The 23,775-nt window shown below is 37.4% G+C and overlaps 2 protein-coding genes and 1 non-coding gene across 6 annotated transcripts; all 3 read left to right on the forward strand.

Annotated features, from left to right (window-relative positions):
- The first annotated feature begins 6,780 nt into the window (after window positions 1–6,780).
- On the forward strand, window positions 6,781–9,490 carry LOC111895509 (uncharacterized). The gene is made up of 12 exons (XM_023891596.3): window positions 6,781–6,944; window positions 7,064–7,188; window positions 7,326–7,410; window positions 7,479–7,672; window positions 7,774–7,856; window positions 7,959–8,004; window positions 8,090–8,146; window positions 8,291–8,345; window positions 8,430–8,530; window positions 8,603–8,666; window positions 8,866–8,999; window positions 9,067–9,490. The coding sequence occupies exons 2-12, from the start codon at window positions 7,108–7,110 to the stop codon at window positions 9,241–9,243; spliced, it is 1,077 nt and encodes a 358-aa protein (XP_023747364.1). The 5' UTR covers window positions 6,781–6,944; window positions 7,064–7,107; the 3' UTR covers window positions 9,244–9,490.
- A 138-nt stretch (window positions 9,491–9,628) lies between these two features.
- On the forward strand, window positions 9,629–13,546 carry LOC111895508 (putative pentatricopeptide repeat-containing protein At5g59900). 4 transcript variants are annotated; one of them, XM_023891593.3, is made up of 4 exons: window positions 9,629–12,670; window positions 12,753–12,915; window positions 13,025–13,130; window positions 13,221–13,546. In XM_023891593.3, the coding sequence occupies exon 1, from the start codon at window positions 9,941–9,943 to the stop codon at window positions 12,632–12,634; it is 2,694 nt and encodes an 897-aa protein (XP_023747361.1). In that variant the 5' UTR covers window positions 9,629–9,940; the 3' UTR covers window positions 12,635–12,670; window positions 12,753–12,915; window positions 13,025–13,130; window positions 13,221–13,546. The 4 variants fall into 4 exon arrangements, with proteins under 4 accessions (XP_023747361.1, XP_023747362.1, XP_023747360.1 ...); XM_023891594.3 differs by having other exon boundaries at window positions 13,055–13,130; XM_023891592.3 differs by having other exon boundaries at window positions 12,753–13,130.
- Window positions 13,547–21,493: 7,947 nt separating this feature from the next.
- TRNAV-AAC (transfer RNA valine (anticodon AAC)) lies at window positions 21,494–21,567 on the forward strand. Its single transcript has one exon. It is a non-coding gene; the product is annotated as a tRNA-Val (tRNA).
- Window positions 21,568–23,775: the final 2,208 nt, after the last annotated feature.

Here is a 23,775-nt window from a genome sequence, read left to right on the forward strand (position 1 = left end):
GCTGAACAAAGGGAAGAAATGAGGCAGATGTTCCACAAAAATAGGGACGAACCTACCATACATGTTGATCCGAACGAGCCAGTTCCCGAGCAATCTGAGGAAGGGAACTACAGCTGCCAAGTGAGTCAAGTATGGGCTCAAGGTGAGCAAAGGGATGGCCCAGAAGGGAGAAACAACAAGGATGGGCAGATGTACAAAAATTTCTTGGGTGCAAAACCACCAAGTCTCTCAGGAAGCCCAAAGCCTATTGAGATTATGGACTGGATCTTCGAGATGGAGATGGTGTTTGAGAGTTGGGACTTTAGCAAGAAGCAGAAGACTGTCTTCGCTGTAAGACAATTGAAAACTGGAGTCTTGAGCTGGTGGAAGCTATTGGCAGATACAATGCCGCGATGAGAAGCTCTGAAAATGTCATGGGATGAGTTCTTGGAACAACTGAAGGCGCAATACTGTTCAGAGATAGATCTGATTGATCTGAACAATGAGTTCCAAAATTTTAAGAAGGGGAGAATGAGCATCGATGACTATGCTATTGCATTCACGGAAAAGATGAAGTTGTTCACATACCTAGTGCCAACCGAACTTTCCAAAATTGAGAAGTTCGCAAACGGACTGCCGGCTGACTTTGGCCCACCAGTTAAGATGGCAACCACTCTGAAATCAGCTGTTTGAGCAGCTAAGAATGTGGAGACCCAACAAAAGGAAAGAGGTCTGGAAAGGGCCGAGGTTGGTGAGAAACGGAAGTTCGATGGATCCTCGAAGTCCAACAAGAAGAGTAGATTCTCGAAGTCTGGTTCGAGAGGAGGAGGATCAGAAGCGAAGTGGTGTGAAAAATGCAAGAAGAAGCACTCTGGGAAGTGTGACGGAGGGGTCACTTGTTTCAAATGCGGAAAGCATGGGCACTATGCCAATGAATGCACCCTCATCCAGAAGGCTTGTTATGGATGTAATGAAGAAGGGCACATTTTGAAGGACTGCCCGAAGACGAAGGAGGCAGGAAGACCCAACATACCACCGAAGCCGAAGGCGAGAGCCTTCCAGATGACACTCGAGGCTGCGAAGGAGGCAACAGACGTCGCTTCAGGTACCTTTCTTGTAAATGGTTTGCCTGCAAATATACTATTTGATTCCGGAGCCAACTACTCCTTTGTGTCGCATAAATTTGGTGGGAAATTAGCATTGCCTGTAGAAAAACTTGATAATGCCCTGATTGTAGAAGTTGCCAGTGGCAAATTCGTACCCGTTAGTAATCGTATTAGGAACATCGTCATCGACCTAAACGGAAACGAATTCCATGAAGATCTATTACCCATAGAGTTAAACGGTTTCGACATCGTTTTGGGTATGGATTGGCTTAGCGCCAACGATGTTGAGATTCAATGCCGAAAGAAGATAGTAAAGGTAAACCCACCCGGAAAGGAATCATTTATGGTGTACGAGGACAAACGCAGAGTGAATTATGGAATCATCTCCCTGATGAAAGCCAGGAAATGTGTGTCCAAAGGATGTGCATCGTACTTGGCATTCGTAATCGATGCTAAGAAGGAAAAGAAAGAGGTGCAGAATATACCAGTTGTGTGTGATTATCCGGAAGTCTTTTCCGAAGATCTTCCCGGATTACCACCTGATAGGCAAGTGGAGTTGCATATAGACTTGTTACCAGGCACAACACTGATAGCAAAGGAACCTTACCGATTAGCACCGACGGAGATGAAGGAGCTTATGACGCAACTTCAGGAGCTGTTGGACAACGGTTTCATTCGACCTAGTTCATCACCCTGGGAAGCTCTGGTGTTATTCGTGAAGAAGAAGGACGGAAGTATGAGAATGTGTATAGACTACCGAGAGCTGAGTAAGGCAACGGTAAGGAACAAGTATCCATTGCCGAGGATTGATGACCTATTCGATCAGCTGCAAGGTTCGAGCTACTTCTCAAAGATCGATCTTAGGTCAGGATATCATCAGCTGAAGGTGAGAGAGCAGGATATTGAGAAGACTGCATTCAGAACTCGATATGGACACTACGAGTTCTTGGTTATGTCATTTGGACTAACCAATGCTCCTGCAGCATTCATGGATTTGATGAACAGGGTTTGTAAACCATTCTTCGATAAATCCGTGATAGTGTTCATTGACGACATTCTCATCTACTCGAAAATCCAGGAGGAGCATGGCAAGCATCTACGTGAAGTGTTGGAAGTATTGAAGAAGGAGAAGCTTTACGCTAAGTTCTCCAAATGCGACTTTTGGATACGAGAAGTCCAGTTTTTGGGTCACGTGGTTAACCAAGAAGGGATAATGGTTGACCCCGCAAAGATCGAGGCTGTGATGAAGTGGGAACGTCCGAAAAGTCCCACAGAGATTCGAAGCTTTCTAGGATTAGCCGAATATTATCAACGATTTATCCAAGGCTTTTCTTCGATAGCTGCTCCATTAACAGCTTTGACCCATAAAGGAGCTACGTATACGTGGAGTGGAAAACACGATGAGGCATTCGAGAAGCTAAAGAAGAAGTTATGTGAAGCACCGATACTTTCTCTACCCGATGGAGTTGAAGATTTTGCGGTTTATAGTGATGCTTCTGGAGTAGATTTGGGTTGTGTTCTGACCCAAAGAGAAAAGGTGATAGCATACGCATCTCGACAATTGAAAGAGCACGAAAAGAACTACCCCACTCACAATTTGGAGTTGGCGGCGGTAGTATTTGCTCTAAAGATATGGAGGCATTATCTCTACGGCACGAAGTGCAAGTTGTTCACTTATCACAAGAGTCTCCAGTATCTCTTTAATCAGAAGGAGTTGAACATGAGGCAACGACGCTGGCTAGAGCTACTCAAGGACTACGACTGTGAGATACTTTACGACCCCGGTAAAGCACATGTTGTTGCTGATGCTCTCAGTCGGAAGGTCAACCTTGAAAGAAAAAGGCCAAGAGCGTTGAGAATTGAAGTCGTCTCGACGATTGTGGAAAGTATCAGGAAGGCTCAGGAAGAAGCTTTAGAGAAGAATGACCGAAAGGAAGAACGTTTGGGCAAAACGTTAGTATTCGGTACAAGCAGTCGAGGACCGAAGGTATTCCAAGATCGGATTTGGGTACCTAAGACGGGAGGAATAAGAGACCTTCTGATGGAAGAAGCACACAAGACCATGTACTCAATTCATCCCGGTAGCACTAAAATGTATAAGGACCTAAAACCTTACTACTGGTGACCGACGATGAAGCTCGATGTTGCGAAGTATGTGGCTGAGTGTGTGACTTGTGCAAGAGTTAAGGCACAACATCAAAAATCGTATGGGAGTTTAGAACCTTTACCTGTACCCATGGGTAAATGGGAAGACATCACCATGGATTTTGTGACTAAACTACCCAAGACGAAGAACGAACATGACATGATTTGGGTAGTCGTGGATCGTTTCACCAAGAGTGCACACTTCATAGCAGCCAACGAGAAGTGGTCTATGGATAAGCTCTCAAATGCTTACGTGAAGGAAATTGTAAGACTTCACGGTATTCCTCTTACGATCGTATCAGATCGTGATAGTCGTTTCACGTCGAGGTTTTGGAGGAGTCTACAAGAGGAGTTGGGTACAAAGTTGTGTTTGAGTACTGCTTATCATCCGCAAACAGATGGTCAGAGTGAAAGAACGATTCAAACACTGGAAGATATGCTGAGAGCATGTACCCTTGAGTTCCAAGGGAATTGGGACGAGCACTTACCTCTTGTAGAATTTTCGTACAACAACAGTTTCCACTCGAGCATCAAGATGGCACCCTACCAAGCTTTGTATGGACAGTAGTGTCATACGCCGTCTTGTTGGCTTGAAGCCGGAGAGAAGCAGTTTATGGGCCCCGAGACAGTCCATGAGACTGCTGAGAAGTTGAAGGTGATTAGGGAAAGAATGTTAGCGGCTCAGGATCGTCAAAAGAGCTACGCTGACAAGAAAAGACGACCAATGACTTTTGAAGTTGGGGATTCCGTTTTGCTTAAAGTCTCACCGTGGAAGGGACTTATACGATTTGGGAAACGAGGAAAGTTGAGTCCAAGGTTTATTAGAATGTTCAAAGTTCTTCAGAAGATAGGGAACCAAGCTTACAAGCTGGAATTACCTGAAGAACTCAATGGTATTCATAACGCCTTCCATGTGTGTTATTTGAGGAAATTCACGGGAGATGTTCCCGGCATAATTCCAATCTCAGAGTTAAGGATGGATGAGAATAAGAGGCTGATCGAAGAGCCCAAGGCAATTGTTGACCGTAAGACTAAGAAGTTACGACGCAAGATGGTCGACTTAGTGTTAGTCCGATGGAAACATTCGAATGGGCCGAATCTCACTTGGGAAACAGAGGATGACATGATGAGTCGCTATCCACATCTGTTTGCTGATGCATGATTCCGGGACGGAATCATCCTAAAGGGGAGAGAATTGTAACGCCCGGGTTTTAGGGCTAAGCATTTTTGTCAATGTAATAGTCTAGGTCAACTATTGTAGCTCTTTTTGAAGTAATAAAGATGAAATATTTGAGTACTATGTGAATTATGTGTGTTTATGTGCTTACTATTTAATTATAAATGTATAATTAATAAAGAATAACAATAAGCGTCAAAATTAAAGTGTGAGATAAGCCCGATATCTTTATATAAAGTTGTAGTGGTCGAAACAAGGATTCCGGGGATATAAGGAACGCCAAAATCCGACATCTTTTTCTACAAAACTTTTTATATAGCAACATGATTTCGTAGTCAAACCAATTCATTTCATAGTCAAACTTAAAAAAAATAATAATAATAATACAAAAAATATCACGATTTCGCAAATATCACGATTTCGCAGATAGAGTGAGAGTATTTCGCAGATGGACCTATTCCATCTGCGAAATTACCCTTATATATACAGCAAAAATATTAAAAAAAAAAATTAAAACCACCTGCGAAAGTACAAGCACCTAAAGCACAGCTGTGCTTTAGGTGCTTGTACTTTCGCAGATGAGAAGGTCATTTCGCAGATGAGACCTTCTCATCTGCGAAATCGCTGACTATTTTTGTAATTTCGATTTTTTTGGCTATTTTTGTAATGCAATTAATGTAAATGGCTATTTTTGTCATTTTCTTTTATTTATAAAACGTAAAGAAAAATAGGTCATTTATTAATACTCAATTAAGAAATGACAAAACTGCAAAAATAGTCCCTGTGGTTTGCATTTTTTCAGGAAACAAGTCCAAACAGTGACTTTTTTTGATTCGTGGTCCTTTTGGAGTGGTTTGTATGTGAAAATGGTCCCTCCGAAAATTGAAATGACTATAATACCCTTGGGGTATTTATTTTTCATTTTTCTTTCATTATTCTTAAAATTTAATATTTATTTATTTATTTTAGCAATTAAAAAAAATAAAAAGGGCCCACCTCTCTCTCTCTCTCTCTCTCTCGTTTTTCCCCTTCTTCCTGACGAACACCAACTCTTTCTTTGTGTTCTACTGCTGAAGACGAGAAAGGAAATCACGAGGACTCCCCAGAGATCAGCTATACATCTCTACCTCTGCTTATTGAAAGGGAAAGAGAAATATAAAGAGGGTATGCGAAGATTTCGGTGTCAGCTTCGTGTTTGAGAGCTTCCACGACATCATAACCTTTTCTAGGTTGGATAAGGAGCGTAGCCGGAGACAAAAAGCACAAAAAACAACAGAGAATGGGTATTGGTCGAGGCACTGGGGTCACTTTTGAATTGGAGAGGACATTGAAGATCTGAGACAGTGGCATTTTTTAGGATCGGAAGCAATGAGAAAGGAAATCGAGGGAGGTAGGCGGTGTACCGATGCCGTCGCAAAATTGCACACTGGTTTACTCACCAAGCATTGCTTCCTTGATGAATTTCATTGATACTCAGTTTGGAAAACTTGATATATTGGTAACGATCGTGAAGCCTCGTTGTTCACTGAACCTCTAATGAAAAAATCCTTTTGTTTCATCTCCATTTGATTTATGAAAATTCGTTGAAATCAGGTGAGGGTTTCTGTCAAGATTGCTTCCTCACCACCACCTCCAGCAAATCGAAGAGGGTAAGGGTTTCTATCAAGATGGCTCTAATTGGTCAATTTCCATGCTCGATTTGGTCAAATTCTCTGTCCGATTTCACCTGGGTTTTCATTAATTTCATCTTTGTTGCATCAAGTTTAGTGGCATATGGGTTACATCGAGCTTTCATTGACTGCATCTGGAAACAGAGGTGTTGCTCACCTCTCTTCAATTGTCTTCCATGTCCGATGTTCACAACAAAATGCTTACAGACAAAAAGAATCTTAATTTTTCTTCTTTAACTATTCTTCTTAAGATGGCAAAATAGGTTTATTGGTGAGTTTTTAAGTGATTTTGGCGTATGGGTTTTGATTATAACAGAGAATTGTTTTGGTTTACGATTCATTAATCTAGAGAGAGAGAGAGAGAGAGAGAGAGCCAGAGAGGTGGGCCCTTTTTATTTTTTTAATTGCTAAAATAAATAAATAAATATTAAATTTTAAGAATAATGAAAGAAAAATGAAAAATAAATACCCCAAGGGTATTATAGTCATTTCAATTTTCGAAGGGACCATTTTCACATACAAACCACTCCAAAAGGAACACGAATCCAAAAAAGTCACTGTTAACTAAAACCCCAAAATTTTACATACCAGAGTGACCATTTTTGCAATTTTGTCTTAAGAAATTCACTTTAGAATATCCTTAATCATCACTTTGGAAACGACAGCCAGACACCCCCTAAAATGGATAGTTTGGTAATAAGTAATAACAGATCATCCATTAATATTATAGCAATTCATCAAAGCCTCTATCTGCTTCGTCTACGGTGTTCCTTTTCTGCCACGCCATATCCCCCACGACCACCGTCGACGGTTATGACCGTGAATGCGGGTGCTAAAATCGATTATTTCCGCAGAATTTGTATTTAGGTCAGGCTTCATACGATTTTGCACCGAAGGAAAAGTTAATTACAACAATCATTCAACCAATATCTTGACCTAGGGTAAATGTATTGCTGATTTGTTTTTAATTTGGATTTGATTTTCAGTTTTCAAATCAGATGCTCTGTTATTGGAGAAACCGATTAGAAGAATGCCGCCATTTGCCATAACACCGAAAAGCTCTGCTTATTTCTCTGCTCTCACCCAAGAGATCGATAAAAAGCTCCATAGGGTTTGTATAATTCTTCTGTGCATATCAATTGCCGTTTTAATTTGATTCTTTATTTATGATTTATATGCATCTATACACGTTGATTGATCGGTTAATTTGAATCTGTTAATTGAGCGTTTTCTTCATAACTTCTTCAGGCAATAGCCTCAGCAACTCAGAGACGCGACTTATTACAAGCTCTGTTCGCAGACATAGCTTTAGAAGTTGATGATCGAGCTAGAGGTAACAAAGTGCAGAACAAACTTGGCATTAATTTGTACATCAACCATATCAATTTTTCCTTGGAACAGATATCATTCTTGCCAGAGAAGATGCAACTTCTGAAGCATTGGTAGAAGTTCAGGTTCCCATATGCTTCTACGATGTTCTTGCTGACCATTTCTCCTTGCAACCTGAAAATGGGAAACCAATTCTTGTTTTGATTGTCCAACTCTGGAGTCAGCCATTTGCCTCTCATATTTTCGCCCTTCTCTTCCATAAATGGGTATGTAAGTCCTTACATACATGTTTTCTTGATTCAATCCTCAAAGATTCATCTCTTTTCTTATCAATGTTTAACTTTACCACTTTATGTTTATCTTGCAGTTATTTGAAGTTGAACTTGATAGTGCAGATGTCCTCCTTCGTTACTCATCAGCTCTTGTACAAGGTGCTACAAATGTCTTCTGGTATGAACTTTGATGGCTTTTGTTTTGGCCTAAATTCAATCCATTTTTAGGTTAAACTTTTGTTTGATTCTTATTCTGATGTATTTGTATTCTTATTTGTAGGATTGATGTCCAGACAAACACGACACACTTTAAGAGTGTTTTCTCGGTGTGAGGGCTTCTAGTTTATACTATTTATAGTTCATGACTTTCAAGATCTTTTAAATCACACATTATTAGTTTATTTTTTTTAGTATCTTCTTGAGGATGTTGCTTTGGTGCCCGAAAAGTTGAAGAAAATCCCTTTACAGGTAAATAAACAAACAAAAATCAACCCTATTCATATGACTATGCTTACATCATCTTATTCTTTATTGTGTATATATATATATATATATATATATATATATATATATATATATATATATATATATATATATCCTTGTGGTTTTCAGACACAACGAGATCTATTTCTTCTGCTTTCAAGATTCATATTCCTTTATAATCTAGGTAATACTACTAATACTCAATTATGCCACATACAAATACAATGTTGCTATTAGATTCTATATTAAAATGTATTGTTTCTTACAGTTGACAAGATTGAAAGCTTCTTAAAGAACTTTCCGGAATACCCAAATGCTTTCCTAGTAGGGGGTCCCGCAGATATACTTGTTATCGAACTTTCTGATCAGGTAAAGATCCTAGAAAATGTTTTATTTAATGAATATATTCCATGGAAAATTGAACACTTTCTTATTGGTCAGCTTCAAAAACTCAAAGTGGAACCTGTCCTTTTACATTATTTCTCCCACATTAAACCTCTCCAAGGTAATAACAAATACTCTTCATTCAGTAATTACACTTTTTCACCTGACAACAGACATGACAGAACAGAACAGGTTGAACTGTGACTGATGTCAATGGGATAAAATTAAAAACTAAAACTTTTTGTCCCACCCAAAAAGGTGGAACTTTCTCGTGATCTGGTGTTTGTGCAAAAAGACGTAAATGCCCTTTTTTTTCATAGGTTTGGAGCTTCGAATGACTACAAGTACAAGGCTTAAAAGCTGCTTGTACAGCTTCACTTCTCCTGGTGGTCCGATGTATCCAACAAGAGCTGTTCGTCATGCAGCCTGGGATGCTCTGGATTTTCTTTTCCCTGTAAGTAAATCTTTTTTAATTTTTTTTAATCTGAAAATTTTAATATTTGTTTTGTTTTGGTTTTAAGGTGGGGCGATATCCGCGACATATAATTAGTCTGTTTTTCCGGTTGCTGTATCCATGGTACTGGCCATCTTCATGTTGGCATTTTGTCTTGTCATTCATACAAGCCATATTTTTCTCCATTTTGAGGCGTATCTTTCCACGTTATAAATTCAAAGATCCTCATGAACATCAATCTTAACCATGGCCCGCCACCTGTGTCCATACAAAATTGCTGTTTCTGGCTCGACACATGGGCCCGCCCTTTTTGTTCTCGTGAACCGATGTTGGGTTGTTGTATTTTGGTAAATTCATGTTTTTTATTACTATTATTATTAATAGGGTTAATGTCAAAGACATAATGGCAACCAACTATTATTGTTTCAAGTCACCCGACCATGTATTGTATTATTCAACATGTTATTAAACATCTTATGTGCTTTCAATTATACTGTCACCCCGCCTGATGTGGCAAAAATTTTAAGTTGAAAGTTAAAACTTAATACTTTTATTATCGTCTTCAATTTAGGGTTTTGAATTTTAAGAACCATTGACTTAATGATCATCACCTTCATTGTTATCTTCCGTATCACCTTTGATATGGGTTAGAATTATGACAATATTTAGATGTTTATTCATGTGTGTTACAAATATAATCTCCTATGGCTTAAAAATAAACGAAAAAAAAAACAAGGAACGTATAAAATGGTGGTTTTGGTTCTTTGGAAAATCATAAATGATGTAATGTTATGTTGTGTATTTTCTACAAATGCAAAATTAAAGATTTAAGGAAAAAATGTAAATTGACCAATAACTGAAGGACTCTTTATGTAATTAACTTCTATTTCATTTCAATAGCCGCTGCAACTCGCTCACTCCCCGGCTGCATTTTCACCCAAATGAGAAAGCTCCACCGTCATCGTTCCATCCGGCCTCTTCCGCACCCAAATCCCATCATCTCCACCACCCTTCCACCGTCGTACCCCACCAAACACGAAATCAACGGCCACCTTGATAATGACGAAAATCTCATATCCACTATCACTAACATTGTTCATGGAAACCAAAGCTGGAGTGTATCTTTCAACAACACCATCTCTAGCAACTTGAAACAGCAACACGTCGAAAAGGTCTTGCTCAGAACCCTAGACGATCCAAGGTTAGCTTTACGCTTCTTCAATTTCTTAGGCCTGCACAGGAACTTCAACCACTCAACTACGTCGTTTTGCATCCTCATACACGCACTCGTCCAGTCCAATCTCTTATGGCCTGCTTCTTCACTGATCCAAACGCTCTTACTACGAACATCGAGTCCGGAAATCGTTTTTAAGTATTACTACGATACCTATGTGAATTACAATTTTTCGAGAACTATAGGGTTTGATTTGTTGATTAACGCGTATGTTCAAGGCAGGAGAGTATTAGATTCTTTTTCGGTTGTGAATATGATGAAAAACAGAAATTTAATGCCTGAGATTAGAACTGTAAGTGATGTTTTCAACGGATTGATTCGAATTAGGCGATATGATTTGGTGTTGAAGTTCTTTGATGAGATGACGGAAATTGGTATCAGGGGCAATGCTTACATACATACTGCTATCATTCGATGTTTGTGTGAATTAAAGAATTTTGATAGGGCAAATGAATTGATACAGTGGTTAGGGTCCAACAATTTTGAGTTAAATATCGTTATGTACAATGTGTTCATTCATGGGCTCTGCAAGAGCCAAAAGATGGAAGAAGCAATGGAGTTAAAGCAAGCATTGCCTTCAAAGGGTTTGAAAGCTGATGTTGTCACATATTGCAGTTTAATTATAGGTTTCTGTAGATTACAACAATTCAAAACTGCTGGAACTCTAATCAGTGAAATGGTGGACATGGGGTTTGTCCCAAGTGAAGCTGTTGTTTCAGGTGTTGTTGAAGGGTTGAGAAGAAATGGGGATGCTATTAGTGCTTATAATTTGATACAAGATTTAGACTCCATCAAAGCATTACCAAATTTATTTGTATATAATGCATTGATCAATTCGTTATGCAAAGAGGGAAATGTAGATGAAGCCAACATTCTTTTTAAAAACATGGATACCAATGGTTTAACCCCTAATGATATTACTTACTCAATCATCATTGATTCATTTTGCAAAAGAGGCCAACTTGAAGATGCACGTCTTTTTCTTGATAAAATGAATGATTCAGGAATAAAAGCATCTGTTTATCCTTACAATTCTCTGATAAACGGATACTGTAAGTCAGGAAAACCAAGAATTGCAGAAACTCTTCTAAAAGAGATGGTTTTTCAAGATGTAAATCCAACAGTTGTGACATATACATGTTTAATAGATGGATATTGCAAACATCAAGATGTACACAAGGCATTGAGGCTTTACCATGAGATGACAGGGAAAAGAATCTTTCCAAACACTTACACATTCACTTCACTAATTTCTGGTTTTTTTCATGCAAACATGGGGACAGAAGCAAGTGCTTTGTTTCTTGAAATGATGGAAAGAAACGTGATCCCTAATGAGAGAACTTACAATGTTATGATTGAAGGCCATTGTCAAGAAGGAAACATGGTAAAAGCCTTTGACTTGTTTGACCAAATGGTGGAAAAGGGTCTGAAACCCGATACATATACCTTCAGATCTTTAATAACTGGACTTTGTTCGATTAATAAAGTTTCTGAAGCTAAAGAATTTGTAAATAACCTCAACAGGCAAAACCACAAACTAAATGAAATGTGTTATAGTGCTCTTTTACAAGGTTTCTGCCAGGCTGGACGTTTAGATGATGCAATTAGTGCTTCCAATGAGATGATAGAGAAGGGAATCGACATGGACATTGTTTGTTATTCCATGCTTATAAATGGAAGTGTTAAAGAAGGTGATGATGTAAAATTAATACACTTTCTAAAACAAATGCACGATAAAGGAATGAAACCAGATAATGTTTTATACACAATCTTGATTGATGCTTTTGGAAAAAGAAGAGATCTTGGGAAAGCAATAGGGTACTGGGACATAATGATTAGTGAAAAATGCAACCCCAATGTTGTGACATACACTGTGATTATAAACTGTTTATGTAAATTAGGGTTTATAGAAAAAGCCGAGGTTTTATTCAAGGAAATGCTTGTGAATTCCATCTTCCCAAATCATGTGACATACGGATGCTTTCTTGACTGTTTGACTAACCAAGGGCATATGGAAAAAGCATTACACCTTCATAATATTATGTTAAAAGGGTCTCTAGCAAACACGATAACATACAATATTTTGATTCGGGGTTTTTGCAAATTGGGTAGAATTCAAGAAGGTGTGAAGATCTTGGATGAGATGTTTGATAATGGAATCTTGCCAGATCATGTGAGTTATTCGACTATTATTTATGAATATTGTAGAAATGGGGATGTACATGAAGCGATTAAGTTATGGGATCTGATGATTGATTCGGGTTTGAAACCAGACACATTGGCATATAGTTTTATAATACATGGTTGTTGTGTTGCTGGAGAGTTGACCAAAGCAGTTGACTTTCGTGATGAAATGGTAAAAAGAGGATTGAAGTTAAATCGAAGTCTGGAGCTTTTGTGATTCAATTTGGGTGTCTGTTTTCATGAAACAATCGGGGTAAGGGTTTAATTTATTTATTTTTTTTAAATAGTTAGCCTTGTAAAGCAATTAATTTAAGATATAAAACTTGCTTGTGTAGCTTCAGTTCCCAATTCCCATGGTGGTTGTATGTCACCAAAAGAGGTGATTGTCATGCAGCCTGGGAGGCTTCCCATGGTGAGTGGTGGAGGTGGCAAGGTGGGGGTGGGGGTGGAGGTGGTGGTGGAGACATTGGAGTGGAAAAAGAAATACTATCACATAGGGTAAGAATTTACAAAAATATCTTTGAAAATCAAAAGCGATTTTTTTGTCTTTGGGAAAAAGAGGCCAAAAAGACTATTTTATGTTTTTTGTTTCTTGAAAAACAAACAGTCTGTTTCTCAAATGTCTTTCCACATGTAGACAAAAGAGGTCAAAAAGACTTTTTGCCAAAAAACAAAACACCACCTTAGAACCTTTTGAAGTGGGGTTTTAAAAGGTTAGTTCTTTTATCAAATTCCCTTTTGGTAATTAATGTGTGATTAAGTTCATTTGTCAAAGCTCTAATATAATTATGTGTTACAACTAGGTGTGTTGTTGAAGGCTCACCTCAAAAAACCAGACCAATTGTGTTGAAACTCAGTCCTGAATTTGGGATTCTGGAAATAGAAGGTCGTTTTTGTCATTGCATCCAGTTTTGGCTCATAAGCTATGTTTTACATAGCCACAAATGTAAAATATCCGTGTAATCTTTATTTTTGAGATGCTTTTATGTAGTTTTTTTGCTTTTATTGCTCGACTTGAGGAGGCATTAGAGTTTAGGGTAACTACAGTGGTATGCTGAAAGTTATGGATTTTGTCCATTCCTTGAGTGTTTAACATTTTTTGTGCATAAAATGTATTTTTTTTGTAGGACTTTCTGTCTTTGAGCCGTTTAATATAACGATTGGGACTATTGAGTCCATGTAGAATGTATGTCATCAGCTTCACCTATCATCACTTTATCGTTATGTTCAAGAAACCCTAAATCAAACATATCTACAAAACTAATTCAACCAAAAATCAAGTATACAATTTACAGCAACAGACTCTGAGAATCTAATTAAAATGAGGCATGGGAGGTAGATGTTGACAAATGACAATCATGTCTTTATAAGGTGTAGAGCGGCATAAATGATCTCAGGCATATGCAAACGATATCTTGTAAAAAGAGACATGAGACAGATGTAAAATGAGACAGGTAAGGTGAAAGTAAATCAATGTGAAAGTATTGACAAATAAGGTGAAAGTACATCAGATCAAGCATACAACTTAAACAAAGCTAATCTTAATTGGGATGATTGAAGTTCTTTTATTCTTGTTGTCATTCATCGTTTCTTGATGTTCAATTTGTTTTATGTAGGTATTTGTTGACTTAAATCTGCTATAAGTTATGTGACTCTTGAATTGTGGTTCATATATACTAGAGATAGGTTAATTGCACTCGGATACTTCTTTTGATTTCTTGGTTTCTTGGTTTTGGTAATTGTAGTTCATATACACTAGAGATATGTTAAGTGCACAGTTCATTATTTCACTTGGATTTATTATTCCACGTATAGTAAAAAAGCACTCTACAAGGTCATCGTAAGGTTTAGGGTTTGCAAGAGAAATTCCATAAAAAATGTAAAAGATTTGTATAAATCTGAATGAATTAGAAATAGAAATTCCATAAAAAATATTATGTTGAAGAATTAATGGAATGGAATTATATTAAAATCCAGTAAATTTGTAGTAGTAGATTTTATCATTTCATACGCTGTATCCAAAGAATCTATTTTACATACTCTGTCTTCTACAAAAAGAGAACAAGTTAACCTTGAAATAAACCTAAAAAATATAAAACAAAATGTTGAGGGCATATGGCTCGATACATATCAATTGCACTATGATATATTTTGTCATCCATGTGCATAGTCCCATTCTCCTATATACGGCCATCATGTTCGATCTAACTCTTCATTGATTATTTCCTAGGGTTTCTTTTTTTCTCTATAACATTGTGTCATTGACACTTCACATAAAAACCTTTTCTTTACATCTTCTTTGATCTCTATGTATTTTTTTAGGCCTGATACTCAATTCTTTAATGTATATTTTTGCAATACAATTAGGATTCACCTATGTAACATGTTTGAACTCCTTAATACAAATATGACCATCATCGAGTCCTTTAATGTGAAATACAATTAGGATTCACCTATGTAACATGTTTGAACTCCTTAATACAAGTATGACCATCATCAAGTCCTTTAATGTGAAAAGAGCTTTGCTTTTTCATTCATTGTGGCCAAAGTTCTAATGAACACCGAAATTTTTTCTTATTAATACCACATTTAACTCGTAGCATTTGGGTGGAAGATTTGGATACCTATTTACAACATAATTTGTTAAACAAAAACTCATTTCTTTTATAGTTGCATACATTTCCTAATATATGGTCTCATATTATTCTAAAAAGTATGTGGGTCATGGATACTATATTCAACACTAACTTCATATGTTTCCTCGTCCATTTTTTTCTAAAAATTTCTCATTATCAGAATCAGTGGCGGAACTTAAACATCTAATTTGAGAGGAGGGGGAAGGGGAGAGAGAAGTATAATATGTATTAAAAATGGAGAGCATATAGGCATAACCCATATTTTATATTTTTAGGTCTAATATGTATAAAAATAATGGACGATGGACTACTTCTAAGTTCTAACCAAAAAATAAGAGGGGTCATAGCCTCTTCTGACCCTTATAAAGCTCCCTCCATGATAAGAATGTTCCTCCTCTTGAATTCTTTCTTAATTGTTTTTTGTAATCACTCAATAATTGCATAAATCATGTAGAAATGCATCACTTGAAGTTTAAAGTATTCTTCCTTGTCGTTGTCATTCAAATCTTCATCCACCACAAAAGTAGGTCCCCCTTCATCACTTTTGATCCCGAATTATTTTCTTCAAACTTTGAATCGGAACATTCTGCCATCTCACTGTGATGAAGCATTCACATGAGTTAAACCGTTATTTTCAACAATTAACCAACCGATGAGAAATCAAATCTTTTAATCCATGAAACGAACAGTACATGCATATGGCTTACCGGGAAGGAAGCAAGTAACTAGTTATTTGGTCAACAATGAACAAAAGTTTAAAATATAATGTTCGATTTAGGAAAACAAAATGTCAAGACTGAAAATAATAAAATTAAAATATAATGATTTTTATATAATTTATCATTGTAAAATGAGTTTGAACCGCATTTCGATTTTCATTTAGGAGGTAACTATCTTCCCCTTTCATTGTTTATCCTTCTTCTTCCCTTTTTCAAAATTTTGGGATTTTATTTGAAAACTACTTATTGATTTCTTAGGGTGCGTTTGGTTGTGGAAACTGTTTTTATTTCCTAAGAAAACGTTTTTAGAATATAGGGATAGCTAGAAGAAAATATTGAACATGTGGTGCACGTAAACACTGGAAAACTGTTGTAACATCCCGAAAATCAAGACATAAAAAAATTGTTTTTAGATTAATATATCGTTAATACAGATTGTTTCCATAAAACCACAGTAACCAATATTTAGCAAAACATCATTAAACCAGAGTAATTCACAAAATGCGGAAATATGTGGTGTGGACTCTACAATCATCCCGAGCTCTTCCATTTGAAAACCGGAATACCTAAAACATAAACTGAAAACCGTAAACACAAAGGTTAATGAGTTCCACAATATATCATACCACATACAACCACAGATTATCATGCACATACATATAGTTGTCATGGGCTCCCCCCATGGTCTTTACTTGGAATGCCATGGCCTCCCCCATGGTCTTTACCTGGAATGCCATGGGCTTCACCCATGGTCTGACATCCAATTGCCACGGGCTCCCCCCTGGGGTCTTCCATGCAAGTATCACAGAGACAATTAGCATACCACATAACATGTAATGGGCCAACATTGGTGCCTTCGATCCATAGATATAGTGAGAAGACTCACCTCGCACTGCTGAATCATACAGAAACACCCTTGGATGTTGGCTGATAGATCCCCGAACTGTCAATTACAAAACAACACCCAATTAACAATTGGGTTCCAATCCATAACCATAACTTCCTATCTGGGGTAAAAAGACCATTTTACCTCTAACCTGTACTTATCCAAATCCAAGACCCATACTTACAATCTGAAAGGCCCAAGTGCCAATAAATCAATCAATTGCCCAATTTTCCAAATTGGGCCTAAACCCCTTACATAGGCCTTACTTTAAGGCCCAACCGTTCTTTATAGTCCAAAACACTTTGTATTCCGATGGCCCATTAATAACTCAAACACTCAAACTCAAAATACCAAAAATCACTCGTGACCCAAACCATGGCCCAATTTTCCAAATTAGGCTTAAACCCCTTCATAGGCCTTCTCAAAATAATTATCAGCCCAAAAGAAACAACTCAACCCAAACGAAGCCCATACCAAAAGAGTACAAGTCCAAAAAGCCCAATTCCCATCTAATCAGACGTACGTACGGTGTACATGGCTTGTACGCACGGCGTACGTCGTTGGTCCAAAAATGGGTATCATAACCGGAACGCACGGCGTTCCCAATGTTACGCACGGCGTTCCCAACGGCCACCCAAAAGTCATTCCAATGACTTAATTCTTAAGCCAAACGTCCAAAACCTCATAATAGCTAAATACAAGTGACTTGATCCATAAAGTCGAAGGCTTTAAGCCTTTGCATGGCTTAATGAATCCCAAATTCCCAACTCAAAATATGAACCCTAAAGGTCAAAATCACCCCAAAAATGTCTTAAAAACTTCTTAATACCTTAAAACCTCAATCCAAACTTCCAGATCTTATTTTAGGGGACTTCTTAAGTCATAAAGTTTCCAACTTTATGACTTAACATAACGCAATAGGACCCAAATCAAAAGCCTAAGTCCCAAACCTCATCAAATGACTACTAAATCATTCATGGAAGGTTTATACCCATAAAGATCCAAACTTTATGACTCCATAACCTCAACAAGGACCAAATATGAAGCTCAAAGGTTCTGGAGTAACTTCTACTCACAAGAACCACCTCAAAGGGACCAAAACCATAACAAAATACCACTTAGCTAGATCTACATGAAAGAGTTGTCAAGGTTGAGACTTTATACCTCCAGAAGATGGATCTAGGTGCACAAAGCCTGGATCCAAAAGCTCCAAGTCAAGCAATGACTCTTCAAGAAGTTACTTCTTCTTCCTCAAGCACCAAAACACATATAAATCACCAAGGTTGGAGAACTCGCTACTCAGTACCTGCTCGGCCGAGGGGGGAGTAGCGAGTACTCGGATTACTCGGGGACTCGGATACGGTAAATCATGTAGAAAAATATTTTAAAGGAAATTATACATGTTAAATATCATAATTTAAAATATTAGTTAATGTAAATTCATTACAAAATTTGGTGAAATATCAACAAAAGATACATTTTCAAATGTTAAATTGTTTCAAAAATATACACCACTCTTTAATATTATATATTTAGATTAATCATTTAATCTTCCTCTTCCAATGTAGCTCCGATTTGTTCGTTGATGTTAACTCCATCCGATTCATATTCAACATCTTCATTTAGTTCTTCCTCATCCTCCGACATAAATTCTTCCTCATCAAGTTCTCTCAATCTAGAACTTCTACGATTTTGTAAAAACTCCTCGTCACCCATAGCTTCATCGGGCTCAACTTCATCCAACAATACATCATTTTCGACAATCCATTCTTGAGCCTCACTTGCATCTTTTGCTAAAAGTACTTCCATATCCTTAGTCTTCTTTTTCTTGTTATTTTCCATCAAATTTGCATTAAATTGAACAAAAACAAGATTGTTCAATTGAGACGTCTCTAATCTATTTCTTTTCTTTGTATGTACCTACAAAATTAAATAAGCAAAAAAAAGTTTGATAAATATACAAGTTTTGAATAAACTACTTAAAAATTATAATTAAAAATTTAGTAAACTACCAACCCCTTCAAAAGTCCTCCAATCTCTTTCACACCCCGAAGAACTAGTTGTTAAAGAAAGTATCCTTGTAGCAATCTTTCTCAATTGTGGAGTTGAGGCACCATAAGCTACCCACCAGTTCGCTACAAGTTGAAAAAAAAACATTGTTAAATTGATTATTTTGGAATTTTATAAAATAAATACAATTTAAAATATATTACCCGGATCAAATTTGTCGTTGTTCACCTCACATCCTTTAATTGCAATTTCTCGACTAAAATTTTCTTGTTTACCCATGTAAACCAGCAACTCAACCATCACGATATGGTTTTGCAAAGAATGATCTCCCAGATATATTGTATCGACAAAATCAACAATCGCATCGGTCACATCAATATCATTTTGGATCTCCGGATTCTTATAAAGATAATATGGATTTAAAAGGTAAGCCGTCAAATGTAGGGGTGTATCAAGCCTACCTTTCATCTTTTTCGAAATGATATCCATAATAGGCTCATACGCTTTTTTATTGTTGCCCAAAGCATTATTAATTTATTGTTTCGCATTTTGAATCTCACCATATACAAAACGCATTGATGGCTTTCGATCCGCATCAACCATCCGAAGAACTTTGACCAAAGGGGTAAAAACCTTTAAACATAATGCTACACCGGTCCAAAATGTGTCATTTACACAAATGAGATCTAGGGTTTCGTTCTTAGGGTTGGATAGGATGGAGGCTAAAGGAAATGAGGGTTGGAGGTGAGTTAAGGTCTTTAAATAGGGTCCAAGACCCTAAATTAGGGTTTTAATCTGGCCTGAAGAACGCAACGTGTTCCCTTGGGGAACGCAGGGCGTTCCCAAATGCACCCTGTCCAAATTCTTGTGTACGCCATGCGTACCTCCCTTGTACGTCATGCGTACCCGTTTTGGCCCAACACCCCTCTAACTTTAAATGGTCATAACTTTTGCATCCCTTATCCATTTTTGATGTTCTTTATATCCATGAAAAGGTAACGAGAAGTCCTACACATCTATAAACTTTATTTAGTCTGAAAACCAACCGAAATTAAATCCAAAATTCATAAAAAGGCCCGAACCAATGCCTTTACCGATACCCTTAGGCTCCAAAACAAAAATTGAATACCCGAATCATCCAAACTACATCATCAACCTCCAAATGAGCCCAAACTCAATTCTTCAAGGGTTCTAAGCTTGCTAATACATACTCCTTGATCACCACCCTGCAATGAGAAACGATTCAAAATCGGGCGTTACAATTGCTTTCTTCTGAGCCGTCATGTCTCCTGTGGAATATCATACCATCCTCAAATATCGACTCTTGATTCGAATATTCCCAGTTGACAAGATATGTCCGATGTGCCGTAAGACATGTTTGGACTCTTTTGGAGAGCATGCAGTTCATTGCAAAGAACTCTCGGGGTTCAAATACATGCACGATTTGGTTAGAGATGTTTTGGTCGACATATTTAAGCGTGTCAGGGTTTCCGTCAAGAAAGAGGCTCCTATGAATTTCCTGACTGAACCGACAGAAGGAATGTCAACCCTTTGATCGGCTGACGTTTTGATTTTTGGATGAGTTGGAGGGAAACACACATGTGTGGACCTTACATAGGTATCCCCTCCCGTAGGCTTGAGATCCAGGGTTTCATGGCGGGACAGGATGCATTAAAAGCTGCTACTTGCAAGGTTACCAAATATGAGAAATCGTGCGTGGAAAATCAATATGTGTTCATACCTTTTGCATTTGATACGTTTGGTTTCTTTACGCCGGATGCGGTGCAGCTTCTTAGTAGAGTACAACGGATCATGCATAGAAATGCTATATCCCCTAGATCTATGGATGTAGTCTTCAAAAGAATTGATTTTATCATACATAAAAGTTTAGCGGTACAACTTGTTGCTCGTTTGTCTTTTCATTCGTTGTACAATGATAACTAATACTAGTATGTATTAATTTAAAAAAAAAAATTCGAGTTTTCATTTTCAGTTTTCAAAGAAAATTTTAAAAAACGTGTTTGGTTGGAAGCGATGGAGTTTTCATTTTCTATCTTAGAAATTTTGGAAAACTTTGGAAAAATGTAAAATTATCTTTTCTAATTTACATGCAATTTGGAAAATTGAGAATTTTTAATTTTCTTAGAAAACTTTGAAAAACTAAACAAACCAAACGTACTTTCAAAATTTCTGTTTTTTTAAAATTTTTCCACAAACAATCGTACCCTTAACTTTTCAAAAAACTAATAAATCAAAAATATTGTTTGTTGCAAAAGCTATTCTTAGAATAACTTTATGAAAAGTTAAAAACATCTCATATTTTGAAGAGATCATAAATCAATAAGTGATTTTGGTTATATGTATAAGCTAGTCAACGAGGGATTAAGATGACAAACAAAAGTTTATTTAGGAAACCATTATTGCTTGCAATAACAGCACCAGTTGGATTTATGATTTTCGGAGCATGCAAAAGACGCTGGAAAAATATGACAATGTTCATATCTATCTATCTGAGTTAAACTAACTAAACGCGGGAGCATCTCGATTAGCACCGGGACCTCCATTTCCAAATTCCACCTCCCTCGATTTCTTGATGTTCTTAATCAGATCGACAGAGGCATAAATCAAGATCACCATTGGCCATTCTTTCCGATTAACCCTGAATTAGATAATCAAATAAGAAACATTCGAATATCTATACAATTTGTGTTTGTAGCATATGCTCTCCAGATAGAGAACTCAAGAAATTTGGGTTGAGATCGAGAGGGACAAAAACGGAGACTACTTGAATTTTTGTACAATTAAATTAAGTTTAGGTCACAAGCGGTTTCGTGGTGTAGTTGGTTATCACGTCAGTCTAACACACTGAAGGTCTGCGGTTCGAACCCGGGCGAAGCCATCTTCTTAATTTTTCCTAGTGTTTTTCCTTTATATTAACTGAAACTGCATGCAGCTTCGGTTTTTCCTTTATCAGAAAAAAATATAATTTTAAATACATTTGTTGTAAGTTTATAATCAAATAAATTATGAACTTATATAAAATACAAAAATACTTTTGATATTATGAACTTATAACATACGGAAATTAGTTTTTGAACTTAAAATTGTCAACAATAAATATGTTTTTTTTTTTTTTTTTTTCGTTTTTCTTTTGAGGGACTATGATATATTGTAATCTAACTCACATACATGTAGGTTTTGATACAAACTAAAGATTGTTTACTTAAGGACGGAATTTACTAGCCAAGAATGTTAGTGGTGACATCCTAACTCGTTCCAACTAAAGATTGTTGTTGACATCCAAAAAAAAAACACTTTGTTCCCATTGTGCCCTCTACGACCTAAAAGAAGACACAAAAAACACGCCTCCACTTAGAAACAAAGCTAACATCTCTTCTTCATTCCTTCCATCTTCCACGAAGCCTGAAACCAGGACCTCCCTCCGGCGACTTCGACGCCTTCTCAACCTTTGTCAGCATCGACCTCTACAACAGTAGGTACGCATTTTTTCTTTCTGAAATTGGTATTTTTGATTTGATATGATATTCACCTTTGTATGGGCTAAATGGGAGGGCATAACACATGATTCTAAAGTTTTGAAAGAAGTGGTATTTAATCCGACTTCTGGAATTCCATTTTGTAACGCCCAATTTCTGGTATGTATTTTCACTTTTAAAATTGAGATTTATGGTTGGCCACGACGTGGTGAATAGGTTTCCACGACGTGGCGACCTTACATGAAACGCAAGTTCATTTTGGATCCCACGACGTGGCAGGATGTGTGCCACAACGTGGGGGCAACAAACGTGAAAAACCCTAATTTTTGGGCTTAAGGCCTTATTTAAGGGAAGTGATGGCTAGGGCTTCTTCCACCTTCAACCTCCATCACCTCCCAAAACATCCTTGCTAAACCCTAGCCTCCATTTTGAAGTTTTGGTTCATTTTGGTGTTAGTGGTACTCTTTGAATGAATAAGAAGAATAAGGTTTTAATGCAAGAATTAAATGTTGGAAAAAGTGTCCAAGGTCATTAACTATTGGTAATGTAACATCCCAATGATGAGGTACTTATAATGTTGACCCTATAATTGAATTATACTGCATTTTGGTCCCTAAGTTTAATAAAGAGTGCAAAAAGGGCCCATAGTGGCATTTTGGTTAATTGAGACTTAGAGGACTACGATGTGCGTACGTATGTATATCGACCCCGAAGGAACCATATGAGCAATATAGCCATTTTTGGGCCTTCAAGAGAGTTTTGATGTACTTTTGAAGAGAGAACAAGGTAGTGACAAGATCTTGGAGTTAGGAGCACTTTGGATCTAGGACTTCTACTTGGTTTGCAACATCTTGAAGGTATAAAGCTTGAAATTTTACATCTCCATCATGTAGATCTAGATTGTCAATCTTTTAAGTCACTTTTTGGTCCCAAAATGGTGATTATTGGCCATGGATTGTTACGGACCCATTAAGCCGAGCCTTCAGACCTTTAGGAGTGTCATCAATCATAAAAATGGGTTCCAAATGGTTGGTTTTGCTCCATGAATCATTGAGAAAGTCTTAATGGGTTAAGAAGTTGAGTTAAGCACTTAATGGACATGCAAAGTCATAAAGTTGGAAACTTTATGACTCTTGAGGGTATTTTGGCCATGGATCTGAAAGATGGGCGTGAGAGCGTAAGCAATTAAGCTCTTAATAAGAGCTTAGGAAATATGGGAGTACGCATCGTATACGTAGTCAACCACCCTGATGATGGTCAATGCTCGGGTACACCCATTGTACCTTAGGAGTATGCCCCGCGTACGCGTACTATGTCGACTCGGCTAGGTTGACTTAGTTGACTGATGGATTTTGACCAGGTTGACTTTGATTTTGACCAAGTTTGACCTGAAGGGTATTTTGGCATTTTAACTGAGAAGTGGTCATTTAGTTGGATAGGTGACGGTTAGAGCTGAGATTCAGAGTCGAGACCTCATCAACTTTTGTCCAGACTGCGAGGTGAGTTTTCCTTATTGTACTTACGGGTCGAAGGCACCAAGGTCGGCCATTGGATTAGATTTCTTGTTTTGTGATGGTATGTTATCATGTTGTAGTGATCTGCTGGGTCTG

Source organism: Lactuca sativa, chromosome 9 (genome assembly GCF_002870075.4).
Source record: "Lactuca sativa cultivar Salinas chromosome 9, Lsat_Salinas_v11, whole genome shotgun sequence".
Taxonomy (NCBI): Eukaryota; Viridiplantae; Streptophyta; class Magnoliopsida; order Asterales; family Asteraceae; genus Lactuca; species Lactuca sativa.

Excerpts from the sequence above, each read along its gene's own strand:
- LOC111895509 (XM_023891596.3), top strand. The coding sequence starts at position 7,108 with ATGCCGCCATTTGCCATAACACCGAAAAGCTCTGCTTATTTCTCTGCT. Across the intron at positions 7,857-7,958 it reads GGTGCTACAAATGTCTTCTG|GATTGATGTCCAGACAAACA; the intron begins GTATGAACTTTG and ends TCTTATTTGTAG. Across the intron at positions 9,000-9,066 it reads CTCTGGATTTTCTTTTCCCT|GTGGGGCGATATCCGCGACA; the intron begins GTAAGTAAATCT and ends TTTGGTTTTAAG.
- LOC111895508 (XM_023891592.3), top strand. The coding sequence starts at position 9,941 with ATGAGAAAGCTCCACCGTCATCGTTCCATCCGGCCTCTTCCGCACCCA.